Genomic DNA, 26,485 nt, shown 5'->3' with positions numbered 1-26,485 from the left:
CAAAATAGAGCAGACACTACATATATTTTGTGTAGTGAGTGTCTGGCTTTTTGAACTTACAAGAATCCATGCAAGGTTACACACTATGATAAATACCTGTAGCAGGGTGCATTGGACCTGTACAGGTAGAGAATATAGCCTCAGTATTAATATTTAGAAAGTGGATGCTAAATAATTGAGTTATGAATAGCCTGTAGGAAGGTGAATTGACTGACTCTACAGATAGGATCACTGTGGTGTCACTTATTGTAATTATATAGGCAAACAACATACATTTTCTCTAGTACTTAGATTTATAGATTTACTGTGCACTGCATGCCAGGGCAGCGGGTCTATTTCCCTCATAAATAGATAAACCTTTGATCAGTGTTTTGAAGCAATTACAAGTCACAAAAACCGGTACCCATTAATAGTAAATCCACAGTATATCCTTTGTTTGACAATTTTTACTACTAAGTTTCATCTGTTCTATTAATTTTTCAAACAGATGTTCTAATCATATCTAGTATACTGCATTAGCATAAAAACTTTGCTTAACTTCATGCCAGTAACTAAAACAAATAGTAAAACCCTGAAATAGTTACTGGTCTGACCTATAAAAAAAAAACTTTGGTTTCAGGCTACCTGGCAGCTAGCGATTTCAAATACTAACTATGATGTAATATTTTATGTTATCAACCTTCAAAAATGCTTGAAGCAGCTTTTATGTTAATATTTGAATCTTACCATCTGAAACATCACCAGATGACCTCTTATGCTGATAGGGTGTGGATGACAAAGGACGTGCAATCGGACTTGCCTCAGGTGACTGGGTACTCCTTGCTTTACCTGCCATGTAACAAATGCAAAAACATATAGTAGTCCCTCACTATACAGCCCATCAGTATACCACTGTCCCTTTGATAAGGCTGGTATTGTTATGGATCACATTAGATTGGAACAATTTTGTTCCTCATTCATTTGATTTTAGTTCTAACCTGCTGATAACCAATTATAATATGGTTTTACATTATTATATATCCTTGTATTTTTTTTATTATAACACAACCTCAGTATATCACATCTTTGTATAAGTTGATATTAATTTACAATCTGGGCCTATTTGTTGTTCATTGTGCATTTTTACAAAATGGCAGTGTTGGATCAAACCTCAGTATTTAGTAAAGTTAGGCACAACAACTTTTGTACTGTGGTATTTCTGAACATACCTGAATATGTACCACTGTATACCACAATTATACTAGGGGCCTACAATTTAATTTTCTGAGGTAGGAGCCTAGGATTTTTTAAAAATACATTCCAGTTTCCAAATAGCTGTAAAACATCATCTTGCTTTGAACGTTCTTATATCATACGCATACTATTAGGAAAAACATTATCTTGAGATAAAGCAAGATAAAATATCTTGGCCAGAAAGAAATTCATAGCCCTCTTTTCATCCCCCACCCCAAAAATGAAATGGTTAGTACATTACAGTTGATGAATTTGCTATGTGCCTGTTCACTGTTGTATAAATTGTCATCTAAAAACTGTAAGTGGAATGATTAGGCTGCACTAAGATGACACCTTTCAAAAGACACTATCCTGACATTAGAGAATTTGATAAATATAGGAAGTACTCATGGTGAAGCATACAATTTACTTGCTACACTACTGATTTAACAGAATGGGGAACTTTGAGTGGGATCTCATCAGAAATAAAACTATTTTGTGTCCGTGTGTCATTGATATGGATTTCTCAATGTAGCTTCAACAATTTTTCATTCGTATCACTATGATGTCTTGCAGTGTGACAGTTTACAGTGATGTCTAGCACTGGGGCATTATTCTGCAGACATTTAGCATCATGTCCCAACCATCACATTATCCTGACATTGGGCCGACCAGCTCTAACCTCTTAATGCTGAGCAAGAAGCAAGGCAGCTGCTAGTACCATTTTTATAAGTTGTTGGTATGACTCAGCTGGGGTTTGAACCCGTAACCTCCTGCAACTAAGGCGGATACTCTAACCACTAGGCTACCAGAGTGGTCAAACTGTTTTGTAAAAAAAGAATAGAGAAGAAAAAAAGAAAAACTATTTTTACCCCCGCCCCACAACTTTTGGACCAATGATGTTATTAAAAACAACATTACATGGGAATTTCCTTACGTTCCTTACTGACAGAAACCACCAAAGTACCTGTACAAAGAAGTACCATGGTATGTACCATATGAAAAAATACTCTGGTAAACTGGTAGATTAGTAATACCATGCACCTCTAGTATTTAGTGACCTCATGTACAATTTCCAGACCACTTTTATCACCCCTAGTGCTTTTTTGAACCTTGTTTACTGAGATTAATTGATAATTTTTTTCTTATTCACTTACAGTGCAGACAGAGGCAAATGTGTGAAATGTTTGTCGTAACTCCACATAACGTATCCCACCAATCATAATGTCACATTAGCATTCTGACTGGTGTAATGTTATGTTCTTTTTTGACATCATCACATACATGACCTCACTACTGTTTGTTTCAGCATGATGTCCCACCCAGTCACATTATCCTGACAACAGACCGACCAGTCCTAACATGACATCTTAATGCTGAGTGATTAGCGAGGCAGCTGTTAGGACCATTTTTAGAATTCTTTGGGATGGTTCAGCCCAGGTTTAGAAACCATGACCTTCCGCATTCGAGGTGTATGCTCTAACCACTAGGCCACTGAACAGTCCAATAGTGTTTGTGCATAACTTAACAATGAATGATAATCATTCTGCAAGAAAAGTAAAAAGCAGCCCAGTGGTATTACCTGATCTGACACTTCCACTGTGCTGAGACTGGTGGGAAGCAGATGGTCCACTTTCTGGCGGAAGAGCAGATGGATTTGTCAGGTGGTGTTGAAAATCAGCATATGCCTTTTCCAGGTTCTGGTTTGAAAAATAAAAAAACAAAGAAATCAATGCAAATACAGTACACTTATCTGTGTAAATGCATATATCAAATGTAAAAAGAACTGACCCAGATCTGACATCACATACTGGGATTTATAAAAGTTTGACTGACTGTGTCTAAAAAGATCTGTGTGCAGGCGTCAAAGAAAGCAACTAAGTAGTTCAAATCTAGATGCGTGATAAGGAAATACATATTTATCAGCTGTATGGACACCAGATCCAGCATGTAAGATGGGGACTGAATTAATTATAAATAAAGTATGAGTGTTTTGTCATTATTTACTGAAAGGCATTTCAAAGATAGCAAAAGAGACTGCAGTTAGCACTCTTGACTCAATTCTGACACCTTGGCTTAAGACATAACATTAGTAAATTGAAAGTCTGACCTAAATTTCAGCCAACTAGGCTATATTAATTAAGACTTAAGTTCTGTCAGAGAAATCCATGAAAAGAGGTCAGGAGTTTAAGCCATGCTGTGGTCATAGTTTTATTGTGTCCACAAACATGGCATTAAACCCTGAATGCTCAGTCACTCAAGCAGTAAATGGGTATTTGTTTAAGCTTTCAGGTTATATCACAAGTAAAAACAGAACAGTATCTGCTGGAGCAAGTTCTAACAGCTTGCATGCATCATTTATCAACAACAATTATACTTTGGATTAAGTGTGGGGAAATGTCATATTACCTTTTATGAGCTCAACCCTCAACTACCAGATTTGGAATAAAACACTGTGGACTATATGACTATCAGTACTCACTCTTTATTGAATTAAAATTAAATACCATAGCAGTTGAATGTCTAGTTCATTATGGCAATTCTCAACATATTGTGGATGAGAAAGCCCCAGAATTTCTTCCCCGAATGATCTTTAAACAGTCATTGTCTTTGATGAGGCTGCTATAATAGATGAAGCCCAGAAAAACAAATATTCGCTGAGGTCACACACAGGATGTAGAAAAAGAAATATCATTTTTCGGGTATTGCTAAAATCTGAAGTAAATAATCAGTTTATTATGACATTTTTTGCTTTATTTATTAGACAATGCTTGGTAAATGCTGAACAATAATAAAAAAAACTCAAAAAATGTGCAACAAAAGATGTCCTTTTGTGTTAATTAGGTAAAATACCGATATAGATTTAACTGATCATTATTATAAAAAATAATAAACTATTCATAAAAAAATAGTTTTACTTTTTCTTTGTAAACTGTAGCCTTAACATTTTCATTTAAAGCATATTTGTGAACAGACGAGTGACGGGAAAGAGGCAGATGGATAGTTAACACATAGACAAACTGAAAAATATTCTGTGTCATTGATTAGTAATGCATGATGCATACACAAGTTGACTTGGTATATACTAAGTGTATTGGCAATATGTCAGAAAATCCATTACAGTTTACAGCACCCTCATGTTTGCATATGAGATGGCTGTTTTTTTTATAGGAAACACAGCAGGTGGTGATATAAATATTGAAATATTGAAATTTTCAAAGTCACATCATAATAATAACTGTACCAATTTTCATTGAAATCATCAGAAAGTTCTCAAGTTATTCTGTTGATACACAAAGACATGAGTGACTGATTACAGAACTCCTTTTACTGCAGTTGTCTGGGTAATTAGGATTCTCTCAGCAAGGTATCAAACTCTTCATGGCACATAATGAATTGGAGTAGGCTTACGATGAGTTGTACATTCTTTTTAATATTTAAGCAATTTATCATAAAGAGATTTCAAATAAATTGTAAACCTGTCCAACGAAAAACATGTTGTTCATTTTGTCTAAATGACAAGAGTACAGTGAATGGCACATTTCTGACAGCCCTCTATATAGGTACTAGTAAGGTATGGTTGATTATTAACCAACAGGTATCAATTAAACTTCACCCATGCTTCATGCTCGTGCACAAACTGGAGAAGGAAGAAGATAAGCAAAAGCCAATTGGTTAATAAAAACTGAAGGAGCCAATCAGGTGTACCATTATGAAAGTGGCCACAATGGAACTGCTTCTGTTTTCTTGCTTGAAAGAGGATGTCCAACTGGAAAATCATCCAGCCTTTTCCATGGTACAATGGAATGGGGTGTGGCAAAACATACATAACCCTTACTAAAAATTCATAATTGACTTGATTCATAATACAGACAAAAAAGAGGTAAGAGAAAATTTGCAAAGATTATGGAAATTGTAAGGGATACCATCTCTGGAAGATATAAATGGCAATCATGAATATTCAAGACTTGGCACAATTTATGAAAATAATCAAATGCATAAAATCAACGAGCATAATAATAATAAATTTATTGATTTGTGTATCAAAGAAAACTTAGTTTTATCAATAACTTTCATGCCACTGTATTGCATACTGAAGCCATTGTATTGCATACTGAAGTGAAAAAGAGACTGAGAAATGTTTCCTCACAAATATTGGTCCAATATAAGTACCCTTTAAAGATTTTGAGCACAAATCTCAAGTTAAGTTAAAATTCTGGAAACACCCAGTAAGCTTTTCTCCTAAATAAAGCTCAAATCCACAAAACTTTCAGAACTATTAAAACTTTTCCTTCAGTACTTGTATATTAAAATTCAATTACAGATGAGAGTAAAGAATTGGAGCTTAAGCCTGAGCTGTATGCTAATAAAAGTTCTGAAAATATAAGGTGAGTTATTCTGAACACTTACTCTGGCTTATTCTTTCAAGCACTTACTCTAGCCATTTTTTTAAGCACATACTCTAGCTAGGTTTTTTAGCACTTACTCTAGCTAGTTTTTTTAGCACTTACTCTAGCTAGTTTTTTTAGCACTTACTCTGGCTTATTTTTTAGTACTTACTCTAGCTAGTTTTAGCACTTACTCTAGCTAGTTTTTTTTAGCACTTACTCTAGCTAGTTTTTTTAGCACTTACTCTAGCTAGTTTTTTTTAGCACTTACTCTAGCTAGTTCTTCTGAGCACCAACTTTAAGTAACTTTTTTTGAACACTTACTCTCGCTTCCTTTTCCAGACTTTTAAGTCGATATTTTGTGGAGGCAATAACATCAGCTGATGCTGTGGATGACACACTGTCATCTGAAAAGTCAGCAGAGAGCTTCACCGTCACAGCTGGGTGTGGGGCACTTAAGTCCACATCATTGTATACATCTTTTCCATCATATTCTAGTGTTGATATTTTCTTCTTCTTACTCCGAGAAAGGGAACTTCGTAGTGGATTCCCCCTATTCTCATTGCTGTCATCATCACTGAAAGCTGCACTATTCTTTGACTTGTGAGACAAGTTGAATGACAGGCTGAAAATGAGAGAAAATAAATGTACATCCACAAACCAGAGGACCCTTACAATCATCTCATGACACAGTTAGTTATTTCCTTGGTTGATACTCATCATAATGATGATACATGGGAAAAGAACATTTTCATTTCATGCAATTTCAATCTTAATTAAATATTCTTTTCTAAAACTTCAAACCTGTCTTAAGCAGCCACCCTCAGAAGCAAGAGAACTGGCACCTGAATAATGATGTTTACTTTAAAAAACCTATACAATTTTTCAAAAAACAATTTAAATAACTCTGAAAAACTAGCTCTTCATGACAGGTGAAATTTCACATGGATGCAAGTGTTTTTTTTTTTTACTATCACAACTAATTACTACATGATGAATGATTAGTTTCATGTTGTTAAACTTGTGAAATTATGACATCCGATATTTTCATTCAATTTCCCAGGGATACTGGTTGTACACTTCAAGTTGTCACTAGCTATGTTAGCACTAGTGATCACCAAAAGTTTCCATTGGTAATTTGTTTAAACTAAAACAAAATATTGGACAATAAAAAATTTAGGCGACTGTGGCACTGTCAGCTGATTTTTTTACTTGAAGTAGCTGATGTCTGCAAGTGTAATTGTTCTGCCTATATGGTCTTAAACTATGTAACTGAAAAGAAGTGAAATCAACAAGTAAAACTGAAACAAATAATTTGTTTAGCATAAATACAAAGTGAAAATTCAAAAGAACTTAGTGTTGTGAATTAAATTCCAAATAATCCTAAATGTCCAAGCACAAGTCCAAAAGTATAGAATGTTCTGAATGAATTCCAATATTCTTTGAATGTCCTGCTGTACCATAATGATATAATCCATAACGTCTTTGAATGAGTTCTCAATAATCCCAAAAGTAGTGTTCAGTCCAAAACGTCAATGGGTACTTTGTAATTCCAATGAATAATTTAAAAATATAATTCCTCTCAAATTATATTTTAACACAACAATAAACTCTCATCATCGATTCCAAAATACTGATTTTAAACAGGAATGACTAATTGTTTACCAAATCCCTATTATAGACAAATATCAATTGACCTGCAACATAATAGATTTCTTAGGAAAACTCCACTAACTTGTAAATAAGGTCAGTTCTTGAATTCAAATTCAAGTAAACATCTTATTTACTTTTTAGAATCATGCTAAAAGTCAGATGCACACAACCCTCAATCATGGTCAAAAGTTAAGCATACTACAGCAAAACCTGTTATGAGAGAACGTCACTTCTGCCAACCAAAAGCGGTCTCTTAGGACAGGTGGTCTCTCATAAGAGGTGTGTGAAAATGGACTGGTTTCCAGGATCAATAGTGTTGTTGAAGAAGAAAAAATACTCATACTCACTGTACATGTATAATATCCTTCATTCATAAATCTTGTTAAATATTGCAAAATAACTCAAAATAACTTAAATATTAAAGATATACATTTTCCAAAAAAATTAATCAAATTTATATTTGAAAATCACATGAATATGTTCTTTCTTCCAGTGTTAGAATTTTTCGCTTTTTCATCGGAGATTCTGCCACCGTTATTAGTGTTGACGTAATAACCAATAGATGTATTTTGGTTTTTATCAGGTTTTGGGGAAATGTGGAATAAATATATATTATGTACCAATGAATAAAACCAAAGGACATAATTAACTCATCAAGAAACAATACATTTAATTTGAGACGAAGTTTAAATCATCAGCGTTATAGCTTGATAAACAAAGGTTGCTACCATCTGCACCCGGGTAAGCAGATGGTGGCTTGGTGAAACACTGTAACAAAAGAAATAAAGAAAGAAAAAAAGAATCCAGAAATGATTCTCACTTACTAGTATTAAGGACAAAGAGCTCATTCACACACACATACCCAGGCATTATGGATTAATTGGAAAGACAAACAATGTACTCAACCCTACACTGAAGCCCTTTCAAAAGATTTGTCACTGGGACATTCGGACTACTGGTGTTGTGTGGGTTTTCACAAAGATAAAGAAAAAATACAAGCCTCTAAATTTACTGCGTATGACCAATATTAATCTCTTCGATGAAAAAAATGGTTAATCTTACTGGCTATTCACAAGACTTCAGCACTACAATGGCAGTTACATGTCCTTTAGTCTGGTTTACTGCTGTTTACAAATGACACCATATACTGGACTTGTAAATTTCCCAAAATTGGTAGCTAGCCAATTTTTAAAAAAAAAAAACAACCTTATTAGAACAATCTTTACCATTTATGCAGTTGTTGTTACAAAGGATTAAATGATGGTTAGTGGTGTTTATCTTGCTATATGGTTGTTCAACTGTAGTGTTATTTAATGTGCACTTTGTTTGCATACTACATGTATCCTGAGCTCTCGTGTTTTTACAAAGGATTAAGTCAAGGTCAGTGGTGTCAATCTGTTTTTTTTGGCAATGCGGTTATTCGTAGCAGTGTCGTAATGCATATTTTGCCAAGACATCGTGGTCGCTGGTCACGTTCAGCAGGTGGTCACTCATAACAGAGCGTTTATATAATAAAATCAATCCGTGCATTACGATTGTGGTCAGAAATGACAGGTGGTTGCTCATAACAGTTTTTACTGTATATAGATAGATATACAAAACAAATTATTTTCATGACTATATAAATGATATACAAGTGATTTCTTAATTTAATAACCTGAAGAAGGGCATTATTTGGAAATTAATCAAATCTGTATTAGTCTAAAAAGAAATATTGCAAAGAAAGAGTGGAATTAAAAAAGAAAATAATTGGATTGGTAATTACTCAAGTTAAAAATGGTCCAGATTCAGATGAAAAATTCCAAAGTGCAGCCCATTTCTGGTTTACTAGATAACTGAACCTGCCAGTGTTTTTAAAAGCAAAATTTAGCAACTCTGTGCAAAGTTAAGGTATCAACCTAGGCAGGGCTTTTCTAATGCCCTAGACATGATTTTCTTGAACCCTGGCATGCCCTAAAAAGCACCAATACAATATCTTATGAAGTGATTATTGACCAATCAAAGGCTTAGAATTTTCTGAATAATAATAATGATAATAATAATAATAACAATAACAATAACAATAACAACAACAATAATAATAATAATAATAGCATTGTTTAATTACCGTGAAGGATCTTCACCATGAGGCTTCCTATATACTTCATTACTTAATGCTGGAAAAATAAAGAAATCAATGACTAACAATAAAATCTGAAGAATCTTTGCATTATTTCAAGGGAGGAATCAATCATTTATGCACAATATGGGATTGATGGAACATGTTAATTTCCTATAATAAAGGGAGTGATTGAACACTCGCTTTTATCTAATGTGCTATGATTTTTGTTACCGTAAAAACTTAATCACATCTTAAACACAAAATGTACAAATTATGCTGCTGTTTACAACCATTACTGCAACGAGACAAATTATAACTATTTAAGACTATTAATTCATGTAGTTATGACTAAACTTCAGGATTAAATTAGTTCATGATTCACGATACAAAGCATAAGAAAGATTCCTTCAGTAAAGTTAACTGTATTGATATAACAACTTATCATTTCTGTCCAGGTTGCCTGATTTAAAAAAGAAAATCTTAATTGCAGTGAATGAAAATCTTCTCATTTCAAAAGAAAATGTTACATTTCACTTCACTATTTTTAATGCAGTACAAATGATTATGATTTAATGCTTGTTATACACCATTAATTTAAGAACTGAAAGAGTTATACAGAATCTTCCATGGAAATAATAAGACCCACTTCCACATAAACAAATTAAGTACCAATGATAATGTCATGTTGTGCAAAAACTAATTTTTTTCTAGCAAAATGTTTCTTCATGAATACTTACCCAGTCAGAATACCTTAGGAGAACTACTACCATCTTGCAAATCCAGCCCTCCCAGGTTAAAAACTTTTAGCCGAAAAGCTAAAAGTTATCTGCCCACCTAGATGGTGGTCAGGAAGACTGATCTCCCCTTGGCACTGGGGCTGGTGCCAAATCCCATGAACATATCAGTTACTACTAGAGTGGAAGGCACACTCAATATATGGATGTAAATAAGATGAAAAAATCAATTCTATCCGCATGAAGTACACTGTCAGATAGGGTGGAGTGCCAACTTGATACTTCAGGAGTTTTTCTAATTTATCAGCAGCTTTTCCTGCAACATCATATGACAGAGACAACCTGATATGTACAATGATGGATACATTATTCAAAATACAGAATACAACTCCTTTATGAATTCCAGTCATCACTGATGCAGTATCAGCTTAAAACCCCATACAATTATGCCAGCTTAAGTTTATTCAAAGTATTATCCAATAAAATGTTTTCTCCAGTGGAATCTACTGTTAATTCTGGTAATGAAAGAAGAGCACTCTGACTTTGCCCTTTTCATTGTCAAAGTCTCTTACACACACTGGGTACAACTTTTTGTCACAATCACTACTCCTGTCATTTGCAATCCTAAACGGCCCAATTTTCATGGCTTCTGCAATTTTAAGTGAAGTATCTTCTGCTAAACACCTAACAATATTAGATGATTTTGTTCTTACACATGCATATTTTTTGCAATTTTGGAATCGGGAAACATCCATCTCACCGAAGGACCAAAATAGTCTTCTATCACTAAGGGTTGTCCACGTTTTATTAAGAACTCGGTAGATAGCGCATCTGCATTTATAAAACACTTGTCTACAATTTAGTTCTGCTGTAGAAAAAGAAGTTACCTTAGTACTGGAGTTAGTAAACGATCTGTTTCAAGGTTTCTTGTTTTACCACCATAACCAATATTAAAATCCTTTCCATGCAGCCTGCAAGGGGTGTGGAGATTCCTAGAATGGAATGCTGTATAGTGTAAATCATGTATTCATCTCTGAATAGGTTTTTCGTCTTTGCCTAATTCATCTGTGAAACTATTTGAAAAATATTTTTGCCTAACACGCATCGACTAAAATAAATCTGACTTGACTTTTAGCGCCAAATACCTACAGATTGGTTCTGCTCTTAATTAGAACAAAGAATCTGCAAGCAAAAATTAAAAGTTAGAAAACCTGTCTGTTTTCTCCTCACTAAGCCATACAGCTGCTATAAATAGAAACCAAGGTCAAAAGTTGAAAGTAGAAACCAGCATGTTTCTTGAAGTAGGGCAATTGCTATAAATAGAACATAATACTGTTACAGAAGTGCATGCAAGTTTTTGGACAAGCATACTCTTATGTCATAGTTACTTAGAAGCCATTTTTTCTAGAATATGGTCTGTGGGATTAATGGGATGTTAATAAAAATGAGAAAACTAATTTTTTTAGAGGGGGATATACCGAAAATTTTCATAATCTGAATACAGTTACACGTAAGGAGTAATTTAGTGAGAAACAAGAAGTGTAATGATTACGCGAAAAGCATAATGGTTGGCATGTATGCAACAGCTCTAATATATTAAGATATCACTTCAATACTCATATTGGATCTTGTAGGTGATCTTGAGGTGAAGTGTCCAGAGTAGCAAGTTATTTCCTTATAAACATCTGGTTACTGATGGATGAAAGCCTGTTAATGGCAATGAAAGAGAGTACCATCATGAGTGAAACTGACATGTCTTGTCAGAGCTGCATGTAATTCGGGTCCACTGAAAAGGTATGTATTATGCTGATTCTGCCTGCTGCAATTAATGCAAATGAAGAAGCAGGTCTTGAATGAAAGGTGAGTTTCACATGGGGGGCTTCATCAGCGATATTGAATCATCATGTTGAAACTGTAAGTAGACGAGTCCACCAAGAAACATTGCTGATTTTGCCTGCTGACTGCCAAATTCATGAGGAGGCAGGACTTGTATGATAGGTGAACTAATTAAGCTCTTGAGAGGCATTCAACTGGTGTCATGTTTAGCCAGGTTAATCAAAAGTCCACTTGGGCAAGGGTGCAGTGCCACTGGTCAGTTGAAATCCAAAAAAAAACAGAAGAACAGACATGTCTTTGTTTTGTGTGATATCCTCTCTTCTATGATAGCACAGTGTGCTTGCATTGGTGGAATGGCAAGTTTAACTGTGATGGGTGCTAACTGTTTCTTATCAAAGAGCCTAGACAGTTAACTATCGTGGTATGGATGCCTCTATTGGAATAAAGTACTCTGGTATGAACCACAGAGATTATATTGCAAGAAAACAAAGGTCCAAGTATTTGTTCTGCTTTGCTGTCTGAGATCATGCACCACAATGAATTTATCAGGCAGAAAGATAACTGGATTCCAGTGTAGTTTCACCAGCCACTATTGACAGGCTTTTAAAATGGCATCCATTTTGATGATGTGGGCATATAAATAATGATCTTGAGAGGGTCACGCTCTTATGTCAGTCTGAAATGGTAGGAGACTTGCTTCCCCAGACCTCTATTTTTGCATCTGTAGTGATCATGACTGCTGAAGGATGTGCTTGCAGAGGTATCACCGAAGTGAATCCAAAATGCCTTCGTGATGCAACCTTGAACAGTTGCCAATTGAGAGACTTGGTCCAACTGTCAAAGTTCAGTCTCCACTTGGACCACATTATCATTGTTATGAGAGCTCAATAAAGCATCCAAGGACTAAGATATCCCCTGCCGTGATGATCAAAACACAGCCGGCTAATGAATACAGATTAATGAAAATAGATGGATTGCTCCAAAGTATAGAACTTACCCTTGCAAGAATTCAAATCTCTTTTACTGGGGAACACACTGTTCTTACTTGAACACAGAGTTCAGGCCAAGTAAATCAAATCTTGAAAGGGTACAAGGTCTATGATGTTCATGTTGACCAAAGATTGAGAAAGAAAGGAAAGTAACAAATAAAACTACATCTTGCACAAAAAAAGGATCTCTTATTTGTAACCTGTTGTAGGCAAATCACAGAACTTCTGAAAGCTGTTTAAGTGAGACGTGAAAGCATGTCTCTTGCAAGTACACACTGTTTGCGTAGTCTTCACAACTGAAAGCATTAATACCTGTTGTTTTATTCCATTGATTGAATGTGCTTAGGTTGTGGATCAACTGATAAGAGCTGCATTGTAAGCTGAAAGAGCTGTGGTCAAAGGCGTAGTACATGCAATGAATGTAAGTCCCCAGGAACTACTGTTGGATCCCCAGGCTGTCGTGGTGAATCTTCTTCAATCAGCCACAAAAGACTGGCGTCTTCTTCCTACCAGGATCTGAGATAATGGTAGGATGTGGGGCCTGGATGTATGTCATTCAGATAGGGATGGTCTTGTGGAAATGTTGGTGTAAACAATGGTCTTTCCTCTGATTCTTCCACTTAGTTCATGAGCTGTAGGACTGTTTCCTAGTGGTATGTGCTCCAGGGACGTCCCTGTAACCTCTTTGGTTGTCTCGTAAATCCCTCTGCTAAAACTGTGATTGAGAGGGATTGTGGTTTGTAATGAATTCTGTCAACCTGATCACTAAGGTAGGTGAATAGATCATGGAGGTTGCGAGTGTATCTTGAGCCAAAAAAGGTCTGTAAGGTGGGGGTAGAGAGCACTGAATCTCTTCACTTGATGTAAGGTCCTAGTTGCTTTTATGGCTATTATGATGTTGTACCTATATTTTATGAAGTAGACCCTCCCATGGATATGCATCTGCTTCTTCCACTGAAATTTGTGGTGGTTATATGCTGTGATCCACAAAATAAGGATTGTCAAAATAATGGCTACAAGGTCGATCCCAGGGTCACAACATTGCAAATCAACTTAAGATTATTCATATAGAAAACAGGAGGCATTTGTGATATATTACACCTGTAGATGCTTGGAACTCATAATTGATGATGTACTCAGTCATGAAATGTCCATACCTGTCCAAATTATAGAAGCAACTGAAAGTAGAATCATCCATAGGTAATTCTCACCTGATGTCAGAAGTGTAGACTTGGCAGATGCTGTAGAAAAATTAGGACAGAACTCATCCAAGTTAGATCTAATAATGATGAGTGAACTTAAAGCCCATTTCAGTGTCTACAGATTGAGGTGGCGAAGTTGATGTTTCCTGCAATACCTGCTAAGTAGTTGGAGAAGAATGTTGATGGTGGTCCACTACACTTGCAGCACTTATGAGACATATCCTATTACTTTGAGCATTTCCCTAAGGAGAGTCACTTGGGTGGCCTAGACTTGAGGGCGAGTGAGGAGACATCCCTTGAAAACAGAGGCCCCAAGAGGGACATTGTACACCAGAAGTATTTTTAGGTACTGTTGTAAGACTGATCCATGATGGCGTCTATATAAACTGTAAGTCTTCCACAAGAAGTACCTAGCAGCACTATGAGAGTTAGACTAATCAATGTAAAACTGGTTACATGAAGTGGGGGTTGGTATAATGGCACTAAAATGGGCACCATACACCATATAATGTAGATGCTACAATATCCATTAGGAGATGAATTTACTATGATGTTCTATACAGGAAAAATATAGTGCTAGCAGATTGCTTAATGAGGGCAACATAGCATCAATTCATAATATTACCTGTAAGAAGGCTCTTAATGATGGCCTGTACAGTATAATGATGTACAAGGAAGCCACAGAGTTTATTGCCTTATATTGAGACAGCCCTATGATGATGTACATGACACAACATTCACTTATTATAATGTGCTGTCAATGGGAGTCAGAGTATACTGCCTTATAGTGATACCACCTCATAATAAATTGATACAATACTTCATTATAAGGCTGTCCATGGGAGTCAGAGAGTGTACTACCTTATAATGAATTGATACAGTACTACCTTATTATAAGGCTGTCCATGGGAGTCAAAGAATATACTACCTTATAATGAATTGATACAGTACTACCTTATTATAAGGCTGTCCATGGCAGTCAGAGAGTATACTACCTTATAATGAATTGATACAGTACTACCTTATTATAAGGCTATCCATGGGAGTCAGAGAGTATACTACCTTTTAATAAACTGATTCAGTACTACCTCAATATATTGCTGTCCATGGGGGTCAACAGCATATTGCCTTATGTTTCAAGCACCTTATAATGAATCGATAAATTATTTCCTCATTATAATGCTGTCCAGGAGAGTCAAAGAAGTACTGCTTTATAGTGTGACTGCCTCATAATGAATTAATACAGTACTACCTGATCAAGCTATTGTCCATAGGAATCAACGAAAGAGTATACTGACTTTTAGTTAGACCACCTTAAAATGAACAGACAGTACAATACCATATTATATTGCTGTCCGTGGGAGGCAGGTATATTGCTTTATCATGAGATTGCCTTATAACAAATACATCCACTACTTCCTAATTATAATGCTCTTCATGGGAGTCAAAGAGTATATTGCTTTTTGTTAAATGGTATTATAATTAGTGCATTATAAAGTACTCCCTCATTATAATGCTGTAAATGGGATTCAAAGAGTATACTACTTTATAGTGAGACTACCTTGATACATTATTCACTAACTGTAATCTGTCTGCGTGGGTTCGAGTCTCGGATTCGGCTAATGTGGGTATGTGAGAAAGCTTGCCAGTAGCTTCTCGTGGGTCGGTGGTTCTTTCCGGGGTTTTCCCAGGTTCTTCCTCCACCATTAATACTGGCCGCCATGTATAGCCTATCGTGTGCTGAAAAATGGCGTTAAACCCTACAACAACAACAACAACAACTAACTGTAATGCTGTCAATGATGAGTCATAGAGTATACTGACTTAGTGTGATATCACCTTATAATGAATTGATACAGTACAACCCATTATAATGCTGTCCATGGGAGTCTGAGTATAATGCTTTAGAGTAAGACCATCTTAAAATGAACTGATACAGTACAACCCATCATAATGCTGTCCATGGGAGTCAGAGTATAATGCTTTAGAGTAAGACCATCTTAAAATGAATTGATACAGTACAACCCATTATAATGCTGTCCATGGGAGTCAGAGTATAATTCTTTAGAGTAAGACCATCTTAAAATGAATTGATACAGTACTACCCATTATAATGCTGTCCATGGAAGTCAGAGTATAATGCTTTAGAGTAAGACCATCTTAAAATGAATTGATACTGTGCTACCTCATTATAATACTGTCCACTGGAGTCTAAGAGTATACTGCCTTACAGTCAGACCACCTTATAGTAAATTGATACAATACTACCTCATTATACTGTTGTCCATGTGAATCGAAATATATACTGCCCTAGAGTTAGACCACCTTATAATGAGTTACATGATGTGTACAGTATTCCCTCATTCTAACAATATCCTCAGAAGTCACAGAGTATTATGCCTTATAAAGAAGTACACAATACAAAACAGAAGTCAGACATTAAAAAATGTCCATGGGAGTCACAGGGTATACTGCCTTATAATTAGATCACGGTATAAAGAAGTATCTGATACACATCATTCGACTACTGAACAATGAAGGGCCTGACAGTCCGGGAGTGGTGTATATTTTATTAAAGATATGTTTCTCGTATAGTATTCAATACAACAGATGTGTAAATTAAATTTCACAACAAAGTTTGAAGTTTCTGTTACATTTTACACACGGATTTTAAGTTTCCAGTGTATTTCAAAAAATGATCATGATGAAAATGTAAATTTTCACTCAACCAATTACACCACATTTTCCCAGAATGTCACAGTAAAACATGAAGCAATCTTAGAGATTAAATTGGGTAAGGGATACAATTTTCTCTACTTTTTACACATGTGTGAGACAGTCTGTTTATGTCAGAAAGCCAAAGTGACTCACTAATCTTGCAAAAGTGCACCCACTGACACAAAACATGACATCATTGTACTTACAACACCAAGAATGTATGCAAAATTTATTATTGTTCCATTACTGAAAGAACAAAATTGTTTGGTCTATTAACTGTAAACTATGTTAACAACAATTTCTTTCTTGTAAACCAAACTTTTAAAACTCTTTGAAATGATGTAAAAACTGTTAAAAATACTACAATTGTTTTCCAAAGTTGCATCCATATCAATGACAAGCTATATCTGTCTCCCAACACTTTCTCCTTGTGAGAAATGAGAGAAAAATAATCCATCATTTTCTATAAGATTAAAAGCCGAAATACCTAGCTGAGTTGATACAAGTTGTTGCCTAGTGTCCAGAAGTTCACGATTCATTTCCTTCATCTGGTAGGTTTGTTCCTCAAATTTCTGCAGCAACATTTTGTTCCTGGACATCTATTAATACAAAAGAAACATATGAATGAAATGATTTCACCTTTCATGTCATCTGCATGAATGAAATGATTTCCTCCTTCATATCAATCTGTGTCATAATTTTACTTAAGATTCATACCTAGTAGTTTAACAAGTGAACAAGAAGATTATACAATGTGAAATATTAAAAAAAAAATCTTGATCAAAGAGGACAGTTTCAAAGACAGGACAAATAGCAGCTTGGCACATACATTAAACCATACTAATGTATACCCTACACCTGAATTCCTACGATACTGCACTGTATGCAAATGATTCTACAAAGGAATATATTGAAAAATGCTATATTCACCATTAGTGAAGCATGATATATATATGTATTTATGTATGTATAAGGCATAGGGTTTCAAAGCAAAATACCCTGGCTTCATACAGACTCAGAGAAATAAATTCATTAACTTTTCATGAACATTCACATACCATTTTTTCAAAATTCATGACCTACTGACAACCAAATCTTATGGCTTATGTAAACTAGAAGTCCAAAGTAATTAGCATAGGTGAACATACCTCTGTGTAATCCAAATGAAAGTCACTTCAGTGAAGTAATAGTACTTTAGCACAGTCATTATCAAAATATATTTAAATGTCATAATTGCCATTTCAGTGTCTTGCACACCATTTTCCCAACAATGTCATGCAGGCATTCATAATGTAGAAAGTCAAGGATCCTTGTTAAAGAGATTTATAAATTAAAACTAAATGCTCTCCAAACTATAAAATTCTTAATGAGAGGCTGTCATATGAACAACAAAGAAATAATCACCTATAACAGAAATAATCAACTACAAACACAGCTGCTTTGTGTTCATTTTGAATGTGATTTTTTTTAAACCACAATCTGAAATCTAATCTATTTCGGTTGAAATGTGCAATTTAAAAGCATTTCTTGATTGTGTCAAATTGCATATCTATAGATTAATTCTGTACTTCTAATAATGTTCCAACAACTCTAAAGACAGTGACAAAATCTTCACAACAAAAAGGCCATTGGAAGATTAATTGAACATTCATGTGCAATGCTACAAAGTGTCCTGGTGGGGGTTGGGGTGGTGGGGGTGGGGGGCCACATGGTCTAAAGTGCTCTCTGTTATGGATCACTGCCATCTCACCCCTGTCTGCATAGGTTTGAGTCTTGGGCTAAGGCCAATGTGGGTATGTCAGAAAAGTTTGCCAGTGGCTTCCCTTGGGTCACTGGTTCTTCCTTCACAAGTTATACTGTCTGCCATGTATAGCCTATGGTACTGAAAAATGACATTTAACTCCACAACAACAACAACATCTGGTACATGAGTTACTGCTATATAGTGCTGAGTGAATATTCCCAAAGCAGCCATACACAACAAGTATCTAGGCAGATAATGGGCAAAATCCTTACAAATAAAAAGGAAATTATTTGATATAAACCACACTCTTTCAAAAAGTCTGGTAATATGTATCTTTAAATATGCATGCATAGTTGCATTTGTGTGTGTGTGTGTGTGTGTGTGTGTGTGTGTGCATGTATTTACATAAAACAGAGGTGTGTATGTGTATCTTTGTCTGTGCCTGTGTTTACCTCTTCCTCATACTTCTGATGAAGCTGCATTTTATCACTCTCCATCAGCAATCTCTCCTGTCTCACTGTAGGGTGGCTCTTCATGTCTGAGTACAGACTCTCTCCACCAGCACGATGTAAATCTCGTAACAGTTCTTCTTGTTCTGTAAAAGTACACTGTTTATAAAACACCTGAGCATGACTTCAAATTAAAATTTATTCTAGAGCAGCTATAAAAGCTGTAGATTAAATCACGTATCATCATAGAAAATGGAATAATTGTGACCTAAAATGGTTCTCAACAATAAACTGCTACTTTCTAATGACAATCTACAAAAGCCAATTTTTGAGCTGGGCAATCTTCATAAGACATTAGCAGTAATGATATTCATAAATAAAGCTAATTATGCTGATGTAAGCAAATTTCAGTGTAGAATGCAAGAGACCTATTCATAACAGGGCTTTTAAGTACCCTGGAATTCTCCCATTATAAGCCAATGCCAAAAGATAAGCCCTCCCCTGTACATTGTAAGAGACCTATCCTATTCATAACTGGGCTTATAAGTACCCTGGAATTCCCCCATTATAAGCCAATGCCAAAAGATAAGCCCTCCCCTGTACATTGTAAGAGACCTATCCTATTCATAACTGGGCTTATAAGTACCCTGGAATTCTCCCATTATAAGCCAATGCCAAAAGATAAGCCCTCCCCTGTACATTGTAAACTGCACACAAACGTTATTAAAAAAAATGCTTTTTTCTAAGTCCATACATTTAACAAAATTTATATAGAAAAAATGGTAGAGACTGTGATCTTATCATTGAAGAAATCTCTGATACATTGAATTAATAACCACAACTCACTGTTTTTCTCTCTCTCATGAGTCTGAATCAATTCCGACATCCTCCTGAAAAAACAAATAATATAAACTGTTCTGTGACCTTTGTGGTATTCAGTATTATATGTGATATAAAGAACTACCTCCATAATGATACACTTCTTCTTAGGGTAATTTATAAATAATATTTCCATCAAATTAACCCTTCTCCAAATACTGTTCTACAAATTATCAAACCTATCTTGGAATGTCATTTCTCTCTACATTGTTGATCATGGTGCTCAAAAATATTGCAATACATTTTACTCATCACCTACCTTTGTCATCACTTGATGGCTACCTATGAGGATGCTTGCATTTGTGTGAGGTTTTAACAGCAATATGAACAATAAGTATTCCTGAAGAAAGCAAATTTGTTAGTAAACTATGTTTCTCATAAATATGTTATACAGACAATTTAAACAACTCCTATAGGTCAACTAGCAAAAAAATCAACTGTGGCCCAGCAATTGCAGCATTCCTTGCAGAACCAATTGACAAAAGAATGCTTCCAGCAAAGTCTGTGAAAATATTGGGGCTGGTATCTCCAGCACCACACCATCTTGCTCCTGTTTTTTGCTGCCCAGATGTAACAGTTACAATCAGCATCATTTATACATTAGATAGAGTTGGAAGGGGGAATGCACCACCATCATGGCATCTCAAACTATGTACAATTGCAAGCAATGAAGTCTGGCAATACATGTTCTGTGCACCACACTGCAGTGCTACCCATGTCTTTATTTGTTCTTTATATTTTTTCTCAGCACAAGGACCAAACTCCCTCTGACATATATGTCAACTATTATGCTTTTGGCATAATCATTGTTTTTTATCTACCAAATTACATCTTTTCATCTACAGTTTTTGGGTACATTAAAAAAATAAAATAAAAAAAGAGCTAAAAAGTTTTGTTTGTCATTTTTATTATCGTATCTTTAATTGCACTCATATAAATCTAAGAATATTCTTAAAAAGATAACTGCAGCATAAAAATAACATAAGAGTACTAGATGTCATAGAAATACATGTACTTTCCTTATTTTCTATTTATATCAACTTTATATGACATATTTCCAAGAAAATAGGTTTCTTCAATTTGAAACTTTCCATTACAGATTCAGTATATTAATGAAGTAGTTAGGTATTGGACCAGTCTATATTTTTAAAGAATGGCACAAGATGTTAAGCTAAACAGGCTTTACAGTGTGACTTGTGGATTTTATATGAACTGAAAATGTTAGAGCAGACAAATCTTCTTGAACTCAATATGTCAGACCAGAAAAAAGGACAAATCAACACTGCTTTATGAATTTTAGAAGAAGAGTTTGAGAGTTTTGTAATACAACACTTGAACTGAGCACATGATCGTCATGATCTTCAAGTTTACAATCATACAGCGTTAAGTTGCACATATAAACAAGTGAGTGGTCAACACAAATAATTGGTCAGAATATTTTGTATTTGTATTCTAGTTCTTACCCACATGGATTTTGCCCTTTGTAACAAGATTTCTGACCAGCTGTAGAATCAAGTTAGCAGCGAAGATAAATGTATCCTTTTCATACTGAGTGTTGTAATTATTGCATCTAACATACAGATTATACTTTTATGCCCAAATTATCCTATTTTGCCACTGGTATCTGCAAAAATTATGTTTATACCTCTCAGGGACTTGGCATGTACAATCTGAGCATGAGGTGCAAACACTGCAGGTCAAAGTGGACATGCATTTAGTGCATGCAACAACTATAATGCGTGTCTTCATCAGTCTTAAACCTTTTGCATTTCATGCACTTTGTGGTCATTGTTCAACTATGAAATTCAACAATGACAACAAAAATTTGGAAAGCAACAACCCCAAAGTACTGATATGTAAAAAAAAAGGAAATATACAACCAAGAAAAAGCAACAATGCAATGGCAAGAGGTAATGAATCTGGGTGAGTCGTGTTGTCTTTCTTGGATTGCTTGATTCAGGAAGTAGCAGAGTAGATTTCCTTATGTTAATGTGACTAGGGAATGCATTCAATTGAAAAATGGCACTTCTACAATTGAAAAGCAGATCAAATATATATCGACCTTTATTTTGATGAATATAAAGTGTTATGAACCGGTTCACAAATTTATGAACATAAAACAGGTTAATATGAGTTTTATTGATTCATATTCACCTTGACAAAATACTTGTATAATAATGCACTGTCATAACATCATTAGTTTCATGACATGATTTTGCTTTTAAAACTGCACCTTGTGACTATTTTAAACCATGCTAAATATCTAAAATATTATGCCATGAAATAATTATTGACCTTTTATTGAGCTATATGTTTTAAGAACCTAGAAACCTATTATATTGACATGTCTTTATATCAGTCAATATTAGGTTTTTAGTAGTTTATATTCATCCCCCCAAAAGTTTATAATTTTATAATAATGACTCATGATCCATTTTCTAGATAAATGAATATTACTTTAAATGATTTTCAATGTATGGCTTTTAAATGATTTGCAATATATGATTTTTTATTTCTGCACCACAAAAACATAATAATAATAACCAAAAGCAAAATTATCTGGACTAGAGTTTTGTTGTTGTAGGGTTTAACGCCATTTTTCAGCACACGATAGGCTATATATGGCGGCCAGTATTAATGGTGGAGGAAGAACCTGGGAAATCCCCGGAAAGAACCACTGACCCTCGAGAAGCTACTGGCAAGCTTTCTCACATACCCACATTGGCCGAATCCGAGACTTGAACCTATGCAGACAGAGGTGAGATGGCAGTGATCCGTAACAGAGAGTGCTTTAGACCACTCGGCCACTCGGGCCCCGGACTAGAGTTTAAAATATGCTTTAGTCTTACTGTCGACAAAAGCATCACTATATCCAATTACTTACATTCTTAAGGTTTCAAGCTGGCTCCTGTTGACAGCATTTTCTTCTTTCAGAGTAGCATAATCTGCCATCTAAATTGAAAATGTTTCATTCATGACATTTAAATTAGTAACATATACATTTCTGTGTTTCTTGGCTGTGTCAGATGTTGATGTTTTCGAGGTTTATTTCATAAAAACAGTTTTTTCCTGTAGTACAGAGAATATAATGATGACCACTGAAAGGTTTTTGGGTGCAAACTGGTCATACTGGCACACAACCACTAAAAAAGGCTTACAAAACATTTATTCTCAAACTCAATATTAAAAGTGCTGATCACAGAATTATGACAAGAACAAGATGACATAACTGTACAAGTTCAAGATTGTCTCATTATTGGTTTATTGATAATCACAGTAACATTATGAAATTTACAGTTGTGAGCAAAATTTAGTTTTTAGTATACAAAACTCCTACAACATCTGGACTGACTAGTAACTTACATCTCGGAGTTTTGCATTGAGAAACTCATTGTGCTTTGTAGCTGAAACTTCCATGTGTCGTGCTTCCTGTAGTAGTGTCTGTATAGAAAAATATTAGAAAATTAGGAAAAAGAAGGAAGTAGCAGGTAAAACAGCAGTCAGACTGAACACAAAATTTCAGGTGAAGTAAAATGAGAAACAAAATTATTATGGCAAAAAAGTTTGTCCATATCTGGTGTTTTAACGGCTCTGCAAGTTAATTAGTATTAAATTACTATAAATTCTGATCATATGTTTTGCAAATCAACTCATCCCACTATATTTTCACAGGAAATATTGGACTTGTTCATTAAGTCATAGTTTACAGTTTCAAAACCTTTAATGATACATTGTTTTATTGTTGGACTTGAGAAAGCTCACTTCACTGAGTTTAGCATTTGTATGGTTGGCTGTAAAATCTTCACTTTCCTGGCATGTGTATGTAAAATGTAGTGGACAAGGGTACCATCATTATTTTGCCTAATTCAATTCCAAGCAATACCCTTGTTATAGATTGAAGTGTTCAATGTATCAAAATATTGTGGTAAAATATTCAAAAAAAAGATACCTTAAAATTTTGCATGTTCAATATCAAATGAAAATAAATCTGTATCAATAAATAACAGCCATTTATCTATTGACAATGGCTTTAAAAAATTAGCTTAACAAAAATAACATGAATAATTTAAAGATAAACCCTCAGTCATAATTTTTAATATTCTGAAAATCAAACTGGAGAAAACAGCTAAAATACAAAGATCATTTTCTACTTATTGAGTTCAAACATATAGAATCGTTCACTTTAACATGAAGGTAATTCATCTACAGTAAAATGTTTCAAATTAAAATTCCCTAAATGTCGGAACATATTAGGTTCATTAGGTAATCTCAACTGACTTCTGGATAAGCAAGTTCCTTAACCATATTTACTCATGTTGATGGTGCTATTTATGATTCAGAATTCATGTCAACACAAATAAGGTAACATGGGTTTTCATAAACAAGGTTCCCATAGAATGAGGTATCATGCCTGTACACCAATGTGTTATTAAACTTTAATACAAAACTGTAACAAATAAGCAAAATGCTGATTGCATTGGCCCCACCCCCAACAGTGACAATTATGTCACCATTTACTAAGTATGTACGAGACAATGACAAGAGAATATTTTATTTCTTACTGACTAAATTCACTTGTGCAGACAAAACCAGCCATTGTCTTTTACAAGTTCTTGGATATGCAAAAATAGCTGTGTCCATTAATACTAACCTCCAATTCATTAACTCTGGCAGTTTTGTCTCGCAGGTCACTTTTCAGGGAGTCAATCTTCTCACGATCCTCAGCAACCCTCTTTTCATTATCTGTCCAAATGAAAATGGAAAACTGATTAACATAAGAATTTTTACATTCATAAATAAATCTTGATTTCAGAATAAGTCTTGTTACTCTGACATATAATTTTACTATTTGACAATGTTACAGTAACTTCAATGCATTTGAGAAAACCATTGATACGATCACAGCATCATTTATTTTCGTGGTTTTGTAAAAAAAATATTTTCATGTGCACTTAAATTTGTGGTTTTGACTGTCAAAGTGTGCTATGTTTGTAGGTATTTAATTTCAGGTATTAACACGTAATACCCCAAAATAAAGAATACAAATGATGAAAACTATAACAATAAGAAACAGTGGTCATTTCAATGATTAAAACAATACTATCACTAATACGATCACAAATAAAACACCTGAAAATACATCACATACATGCAATACAAAAGGGAGCCGACACGGCCAATAACACAAAGCGATTGGTTATTAAAGTACATGTGTACGATCTCTTTCTAAAAACGGTGTCCATTACTTTCTGATGACTATGGTTAATAACACAGTGGTTCAGGAGTGGTAAAATTCAACTTAAGAGTCCTTTGGCTTGGATAATATCATCACTCAATATGTGAACAAATCATGTGACTAACTGGCCTTTGCTCAACACAGAGACAATCAAAATGCAAAGATGCTAACTAAGCTGAAAAACAATGGAATCACTCTTTGTTTGAGCCTGTCTCATGCATAAACTAACTTTAACCACTATATTTTACTTAAAACTTCATCAATCAAGACTCTTCATGCTGAATTGATAGCTGCAGCTCAAGCAAAAATGTGTGAAAAATTGGACCTAATTATCCTTGACTTTGATAATGCTAGACTTGTTTAATTCAACAATTTCAGGATTATTTAAGTGAGAACATTTGTGTATACCAGCAGACTTGATTGACATGATGCTCTTTCAGTGATTTTGTCCAAAAATCAGTTAAGTGTGAGTATTAACATTCTGCAGTAATTAGTGTATATACATAGTGTTTCATTAATAATTGTGCCTCAAGCAATAGTTTTTGCATTTACAGCAACGTTGTTCGTTGGGATTAAGCATAAACTGAGACGAGGATTTAAATGTTTTGACAACAGTTTTAACTGAATGAAGAATCAATTTTAATAAGTATTATATTTAATTTTCATATATTAGTATCATTTATTATTCTTTCATCTTTTGTAATATAGTGTGACCCTGCTATATCATGGTGGTTGGAGTCCATAGAACCCAGCTGTGTTATAGACTGAACCATGTTGCAACTAACCAAGACAGTCAGCTGAAGAAAATGATGCATGTACCAAACACTGATGGCTGGCAGGGGGTAGTAGAAACTTTTGATTAAAATGAAGACAAAACTAGTCTGAAAGTCTTGCAAATTGACAACTTACATCTGTGTAGTACAGTCCATATTGTGTTAAGTACTGCACATGTTCATGCAAAAATCTATAAATCTGAGTTAAATCACTTGTTAAAAAATTCATCAGTCACATTCCATTAGAAAACAAAAATAACATAAAAAAATAGTAGTCCCTGTTTAATCTACATCCTAGTGTCAACAAACAGTGTCACTAAACAATTCACTACAACATTGTTACAAGCAGCTCATGGCCATAGCTATTTACATGCTACATGTGCATGTACTTAAACTGGCCTAGATTTTGGTCAGCTGGAGACAGCTATCACCTTGCTGAGGCTACCCTGGAGATGAGGTTATTCATAGGGAAATAAAAAAAATGTGAACGAATTTAAAAGTAAATTGACGGCCAGATATCTATGGTTTCAAAAGATTGGAAATTTAATTTGTGTTTTATGCTGCCATTTAT

General features: G+C 34.7%; 1 protein-coding gene across 1 annotated transcript in view; it reads right to left on the bottom strand.

Moving 5' to 3' along the window:
- Window positions 1-26,485, bottom strand: part of LOC149797431 (centriole and centriolar satellite protein OFD1-like) — a 95,013-nt gene that overhangs the window by 32,850 nt on the left and 35,678 nt on the right. Inside the window, exons 12-21 of the mRNA XM_089962225.1 lie at window positions 24,557-24,648; window positions 23,269-23,346; window positions 22,790-22,857; window positions 19,873-19,916; window positions 19,030-19,172; window positions 17,321-17,432; window positions 9,361-9,409; window positions 5,925-6,225; window positions 2,795-2,912; window positions 727-828 (exon numbers count right to left, since the gene is read on the bottom strand). Of these exons, the coding sequence (XP_089818351.1) occupies window positions 727-828; window positions 2,795-2,912; window positions 5,925-6,225; window positions 9,361-9,409; window positions 17,321-17,432; window positions 19,030-19,172; window positions 19,873-19,916; window positions 22,790-22,857; window positions 23,269-23,346; window positions 24,557-24,648 (1,107 nt within the window). The remainder of the gene's footprint in view (window positions 1-726; window positions 829-2,794; window positions 2,913-5,924; window positions 6,226-9,360; window positions 9,410-17,320; window positions 17,433-19,029; window positions 19,173-19,872; window positions 19,917-22,789; window positions 22,858-23,268; window positions 23,347-24,556; window positions 24,649-26,485) is intronic.

This window comes from Sinohyriopsis cumingii, chromosome 6, assembly GCF_028554795.1.
Source record: "Sinohyriopsis cumingii isolate HCF-2022 chromosome 6, ASM2855479v2, whole genome shotgun sequence".
NCBI lineage: Eukaryota > Metazoa > Mollusca > Bivalvia > Unionida > Unionidae > Sinohyriopsis > Sinohyriopsis cumingii.
This window is presented reverse-complemented; position numbering and strand designations above follow the sequence as displayed.